General features: G+C 49.3%; 1 protein-coding gene across 1 annotated transcript in view; it reads left to right on the forward strand.

The window, feature by feature from the left end:
* LOC121684609 (roundabout homolog 2-like) overlaps window positions 1–7,500 on the forward strand; it is a 189,191-nt gene that overhangs the window by 175,331 nt on the left and 6,360 nt on the right. The window contains exon 3 of the mRNA XM_042064667.1: window positions 7,102–7,432. Within this exon, the coding sequence (XP_041920601.1) occupies window positions 7,102–7,432 (331 nt within the window). The remainder of the gene's footprint in view (window positions 1–7,101; window positions 7,433–7,500) is intronic.

Here is a 7,500-nt window from a genome sequence, read left to right on the forward strand (position 1 = left end):
GTAATGCTAGGTATGCACCACGGGCCATTACAGCAGAATATGATAGTCTCTTTCCCACAGTTAGCTATTTATACCCCAGCTGCATGCATACACTACAGCGATGTGGAGAGAGAAGAAGGGAAATAAACAGAGAGAGAGAGAGAGAGAGAGAGAGAGAGAAAGAGAGTGAGAGAGAGAGACACACACACACACACACACACACACACAGCAGTGTAATGTGCTGATGCGAATAAGGCCTCAGCATCTGTGGTGTTTACAAGAGCGCTGCAATCTGATACTTCTTACAAGGCAGCCATCTCTGCAGTGGCGGAGTCCTGCCTCTCCTGGAATTACTTTTGTGTTTGCTCACAGCGTATGGATTTGAGCAGAGAGAGAGAGAAAGAGACAGAGAGGGGGGGGGGGGGGCAAGAATGGGAGGATGAGGAAAAAAGAGAGAGGGCTTAGCCTGTGAAGCACTGAGGCGGAACAGAGCTCGGCATGTTGGTGTGACGTGCTGCATGCGTGTGTGTGTGTGTGTGTGTGTGTGTGTGTGTGTGTGTGTGTGTGTGTGTGTGTGTGTGTGTGTGTGTGTGTGTGTGTTGTATGAGCATGTGTGTGCCTCCATGTTTGTGTGTGTGTGTGCACATATGTGACAGAGAGAGTGGCGTTTACCTTTCCCCTGATCAGTGGGAGCAACTTCCTCGCCACTGCAGCCCTGCGTCGCCTCGAGATAATGCGCTTGCTCTGCTTCATCCATTAGAAGGCTGATTCTGTGTGATGTCTTCGACTCGGGCGGAAGCCCTGACAACCCCCGCATCCTGATTGGCTGCCACGGGTGCGCGCAGGGGTTCTCTTGAGCTCCTCTTGCTGCCTGTGGCGATGTGGAGACAACAGGCAGGGTGTCTGTGGGTGAGTGAGCCAAGGCAAGGGATCTGACAGCATCCTAAAGAAGATGAATCTGGAGGGCTGTGTGTGAGTGCTATAGTGAAGCAAGTTAGCAAGTAACATCATCCCAGTTTCCACCCGCTGTTTTTTCCACATTTCCCCCCCCGATGACATGACGGATGTTTCCCTGTCACCCCTGCCAGACAGAAGATATCAGTCTTCAGAGTAGGGTAGAAAGTGAAAGAGAGATGCAGAGAGAAAGACAGAGAGAAAGAGGGGGAAGAGAAAGAGAGAGAGATCTATTCTCACATTGCCCAGAGCTGTAGATAGAACTCTTCAGTCAGCTGGAATTGAATACAGCTCTGGAGAACGGCCCTTGCGCCCAGTGGTCTCAAGGCTTTGCCATGAACCTGCTGGATGGACTTGTTGGTACAGAGGCACTCCCCAATGATAACAACAACATCCATGTCTGCCTCCGCCCTCCTAGCCTCTCTGGCAGCCACACCAAGGGCCTTGTGTTCCACGTGTCGTGCACTGCCATGGTGTGAATTAAATATGTTCTGTCTCAGCTGAGGGAGGTTCTTCACATAGGGAACGGGTTCTTTTTTTGGAGAGTGAGATATTGAGGGGAACGCTAGGTCCCAGTGCTACTGGGGGTAGGACTCTGACCCATCTGACACACACACACACACACACACAGACACATACTGTACACACAGCAACACACACACTCTTTCTCTCTCTCTCTCTCTCATACACACACACACTTGTGCATGTTTCTGTCGCCAGAATAAGTGATCTCTCTTTGGGGAGCCCTTTGCTTTCATGCGCTGGTGGAGGCTGGTGTGGGGTATTGATTTGGTTGGTGGCCTGGGATTTCTCTTGGGGACTAATAAAAATAATTACCAAAGGATCATCAAAGGACTAACCTTCTGCTCCACACATGAATAAATACGCCATTAAAAAAATAAAGCAAAGAAAACAGTGTCCACGTGTGTGGTCACTGCTGAAGGAGATATGGTGCTATGCTTAGGAAATGAGGGGTGTGGGGAACATGAAATGCATTTACTTTACCCGTTATGGTTCAGCTTTGGGCAAACAGTGATATTACTGTGTCAAGCTGTCCAAATGTCTAACCAAACCGAACCAAATTAGGAACTGAATGCATGAACTGAATGAACCTTCAATGTTCATCAGAATCTTTGGGGGAACAACCCATTTGGAGTAAGTTTGTTTATTGTCCCTCCAGTGTCTTGTCCTTTGATGTTTGACCATTGTGGTCAGATGTGGGTATGTTGTTGAGCATGTTGCATAATTTGCACTCTCCCCGCGGTGCACAAAAGCAGGCGGGAGGTGTGGGGAGGAGAGCATTGTCTCCAAGCTGCCTTTTAAACAATGCCTAACATGACAGCCTGGCCCTCCAGAGGCCACTCTGTGCAACCATAGGAACCACAACCTCCTCCCATCTCTGAGGAGATGAGGGAGGGAGGGAGAGGAGGAAGGGAGAGGGAGAGGGAGAGGGAGAGGGAGAGGGGGGTAGCAGGGAGACAGACAGCCAGCGAGGTGATGGGCAAGACAAGTGAGTGACAAGCCAAGCCAAGCCTCTCCCACCCCCGGCTAGCTGTTCACGTGCAGAGAGCACAGTTTCACACCTTCCATCCATTCTCTCTCTCTCTCTCTCTCTCTTCCTCTCATGTCAGGACTCTTGCAGCGGAACAGGCAGTAGGTTTTTCATTTAAGCCCAGCGCATCTCATTGCTGTTTGTCCAGTTCTCACCTTTCCGTGTTTTTGCCGCCACTGACTTAAGAACTCAAGGATAGGTCAGTGACCAGCGTTGGGCAGGGGATCGGGGCGAATAATTGTGGCATTAGCGTTGGAGTGGAAGGGGCCATGCTTGATTGAAGCATGTGCCTGGAGATAAGAGTAATGCGGTGGTGGCTCAGGAAAGCCTTGGATTGCACAATGCCACACTGATGAAATGAATAGAACAGGCCCCCATTTGCCATATAGGCCACATGTGAGAGAATAAGGCGCCTCTATAGGAAGCTGCAAATTGCCTTTTCTCTTCCATAGAAAGAGGTCGTATAGCCTCATGAGCAGCTGAGGACAAGATGAATTAGCGCTTGGCTAGGATCCTTTCTATGCTCCATATGTGTCTCAGTACAATGTAGAGAAAAGGGGACAAGATCACTGTGTTGTTTGGCGCTTGTGTCGGCTTGGCATCTGTGCACCTTCTGAAAAGAGAGAAAGATGAGAAGGATGTGTGTGTGTGTGTGTGTGTGTGTGTGTGTGTGTGTGTGTGTGTGTGTGTGTGAACGTGTGTGTGGATATCGTTACCTCTGCACTCGAATCAAAGTGTCGAGGGAGGGAAATAACGAGGGAGTGCACAGATGCTTTGGAGAGGGCAGTGCTAGAGATCCGGTTTGGTATGCAGGAGACTGGACATGTGTGCAGCCCCCCCCCCCCCCCACCCAGCACAGGCACTTCCTGGAAGGACACTGTGACCAGTCACGTCTCGTCTCCTCGTCTCCTCTTCTCCTCTTTCCTTTCTCCTTCAGCTCAGATCTGCGTCCTCAGGACTAGGGGGGAAAAGGACAGTTGCACAGGCATCTGCTGTATGCATTTCCTCCTTGCTTGAGAGAAAGGAAAAAAAACGGGCAAAAAAAGAAACAACACACAAACACACACACACACAAACACACACACACACACACACACACACACACACACACACACACACACACACACACAAACACACACACACACACACACACACACACACACACACACAAACACACACACACACACACACACACACACACACATACACACAAACAAACAAACACTGGAGCAGATGGAGACTCAAGGTTTAAGTGATTAGGTGCAGTAGATTGGAATACAAATTGGATTAGGTGAAATTAGACTGATGTAAATCGAATCGAGGCACAGTGCTCTGGTCTGCTTTGCTCTGCGCTGGCGGGCCCTTCGCCTTTACCCCTGTGCGTGTCAGGGCCCACCGCTAGGCCTGGTGGATTATGGGAAGAAGCAGATGCTCCAATGAGATAGGAATTAATGTGCCTTTGACACCCCAGCTGGGGGGTAGGGGAGGGCACGAAGGGTCCCCAAGTCCTTTCCTTATCTTGCACCCCATTTATCAATGTCATGATGTTAATTAGTACTTCATTCATTAAGTCACTTATGGGCAGAATACAAACCGCCCCCCCACCCCCACCCCCTTCCCTGCATTTATGGCTGGCAGGGAAATTGGCTTCAGGGTTAGAGTCTGCTGCTTTGCCCCCAGACCTGACTAATGGAATATTAGAAAAAAGAAGGAAAAATGGACAGATAGTGCTGACTTTCTGAGTGCAATACACTGTATATCCATCCATACACAGTGGCAATAGTAGAACAGGTTGCATTCAGATAATGTAGAGAGAGAGAGAGAGAGTGAGTGTGGGGGGTTGGGCTGGAGTATTGGGTGTCCCTCCCCCATGACTCTCCTCCTTTCAGTGTCCCACTTTGGCAGACACCAGGCCTGATCAGTAATCAATGGGAGGGAAATGGCTGGAATTAGCCTAAATTAGGTGGAGTGGGGAGAAGTCAGCTGCCTTATGCCAGGGTCAATAACGAGCTGTTTGAAGCATGACCCCTGTGGAGAAGGGAACAAGGAACACACACACACACTTTCAAAACACTCACAAAGTCTAGCACAGGTGCAGTGGCGGTGCACTTGATAAACCCCACCTTTCGGTAACAGTGAGAAAGTGCAAACTCACAAGTATCTCAGTAAAGTTTTGTGCTGAGTGCGTTGCTAAGCGCCCTGTGTACTATGCCCTTGCAGTGACGGTGCACATGCTAGTCTACAGCTCTCTGTGCGCTGCTGAGTGCTCTAAAGAGAAGGTGGTGGAGTTCTGCTGTGTCGTGCTGCATTGCTGGTCGCACTGTACTGCTGCACCTGCGGTCCGTCGTCACGCTAGCACAGTGGACCGTAGCGGAAAGGTCTGGAACACCGCAACACGTGACACCTGCAGCGCCTCTGGGTAGGGCATGGGTGCTCCGCTGTGGAGTTCTCTCCCCACTGCCTGCCTCAACCCCTGGCTGCTGGTACCCGCCCATGCGGATGCTAAGGAGTGCCCACCTCAGCTTGGACTTGGTGGGAAGAGGAGGATACACAAAATGTCCTTGTGATTTGAGAATACAGAGATTCTTAGGGACAGCAGGCCTCTGGCTCTAGAATTGACAGGGGCACTTAGAAAGCAAATGATGATTGATGGCTTCTGACAGCTCTTTGCAAGCATGTTCACTTGTGATGGTTATAAGGGGGAAAGGCATATTACATAAATCAGTAGGCCTAAGGATTCATTGAATCTTTCATAAACAAACCTGAGGGAATGATTAGAAATCCGCTTGAATTTGATTAATGCAGCACAGACAATGGATCCACCAACTCATAATATTGAATTGATTTAGTGATTTTTTATTTGAGAACCACATTTCCTCTTGCATTTCTTATGAATGCAGAGAGAGAGAGAGAGAGAGAGAGAGAGAGAGAGAGAGAGAGAGAGAACAAGCAAAGACAGCCATACTTGAAGAAGAGCAAAACCTTGGGTATTTAAACATTTAGTATCAGACAAACACAGCCAATCTGGATACACAGTAAGACACCTCATATATTTTCTTTGGACACAAGACAGCAGACCTCCTGTTTTAGATCCTTTTTTACCAGTGGTCTAAGTCACAGCCAAAAGCCTATGGACTAAACTGTCACGGCTTACTGCATTCCGTCATAAACTCAGTTTAAGGTCATTTGACCAGGCGGAACTGAGCTATATGTGTGTTTTAAAAGCAGGCGAGCTTGGGAGCAAGGAGTTGAGCTTAGCACTGAGTGTGTGACGACGTTGAGGTTAGTGAGGCGGAACCGAGCTTATGGCGACCGTAAATTCAAAAGAGGCTAATTCTGCACTGTCGCTGGCCCACCCTAGCCCAGCCCTCGTGGAGCCCTCGCTTGGCGGTTTCTCTGCGGATCAGACTCCTTTGTCTTGTGGTTTCTCTCCGGGCTTCAGTGATGTAAATTCTCCTGTGGCTTTGGGTTCTTATCTTGCAGGGTTAAGACTTGGTCACAGACAAACACACGCACACACACACACACATACACACACACACACACCATGGCATGTTGTTTTTTCTCTTCTTGTAGGGCATTATCATAACAGCCAGACTGCTGTAGCTGGGCCGGTGTCACCCTGAGAATAAAGGAGCGTGCTAGCACAGGGAGGCCCAGGGGATTAGCATGTTCACACAGTGCTAGCCTCGCTCCCCAAGGCCCCAAGGCCCCACTGCCCGTCCATCACATGCATACACACAAATACACACACACACACGCACACACACATACACACACACATACACACACACACACACACACACACACACACACACACACACACACACACACACACACACACACACACACACACACACAGTACGGTGCGGTACTATACGATACGATATGATATGATATGATACGATACAACTTTATTGTCAATCAGGGCTGAAATTCTTTTTGCATCCCTGGGCAGCTCATTTAAGAAAGAGGACGTAGACATAGATGTAAGATGTATAACACCTACACCAAAGGACATACATGAAACATTACCCCAAATGACATAAACACACAAGAAACACACACACACACACACACACACACACACACACACACACAAACGCACTACAACAGGACACACACCGATTTGTTCTCTGAGGTTTCGATTGTTGTGCCCCGGTCAACACTACAGGGACAATCCTTCACTCTTTTTCTCTTTCTTGAAAGGCTTTCCATTATCTTTAGCTCACTACTGGTGTGTGTACATTCCACTGTTGTTGTACTGTATAGACAGTCCTAGTCCTCTGCATCTGGCCTAGTGCGTTGTCCTTGTTTGTTATTTACAAAAGAGCTGGTTTACAGTGACAAGTGGGCAAGGGAATGTATTTACTGGCAGAATTAAAAGCTTGCTTGAAGGATTGCTGGAACAAAAAAGCATGAAATAGCTGCAAGTTGGTTGCCGGTGTACGATTATCCTCATTTCCTGTCTTGATATAAATATGAATTAGGCTACTATCACACACACAACTCTTTTATGCTGTTTCAAAAGCGCTGATACCAGTATAGTAGGGCCTTATAGTCTTATGTGGACAATCAATTCTAAACATTGTGTCCTGTTTATCTTTTCTATCCAGGATCTCGACTTCGCCAGGAGGACTCTCCTCCGCGGATAGTGGAGCACCCCTCTGACCTGATCGTGTCCAAGGGGGAGCCGGCCACCCTCAACTGCAAGGCGGAGGGCCGGCCCACCCCCACGGTCGAGTGGTACAAGGACGGCGAGCGCGTGGAGACCGACAAGGACGACCCGCGTTCCCACCGCATGCTGCTGCCCAGCGGCTCGCTCTTCTTCCTGCGCATCGTCCACGGCCGCCGCAGCAAGCCCGACGAGGGAGCGTACGTGTGCGTGGCCAGAAACTACCTGGGGGAGGCCGTCAGTCGCAACGCTTCGCTGGAAGTAGCCTGTAAGTGTCGCCACTCTCTGTGTATGTGTGTCTCCGTCTCTGTGATCGTTTAAGACTTAATGTGTCAAGGGG

Source organism: Alosa sapidissima, chromosome 15 (assembly GCF_018492685.1).
Source record: "Alosa sapidissima isolate fAloSap1 chromosome 15, fAloSap1.pri, whole genome shotgun sequence".
NCBI lineage: Eukaryota > Metazoa > Chordata > Actinopteri > Clupeiformes > Clupeidae > Alosa > Alosa sapidissima.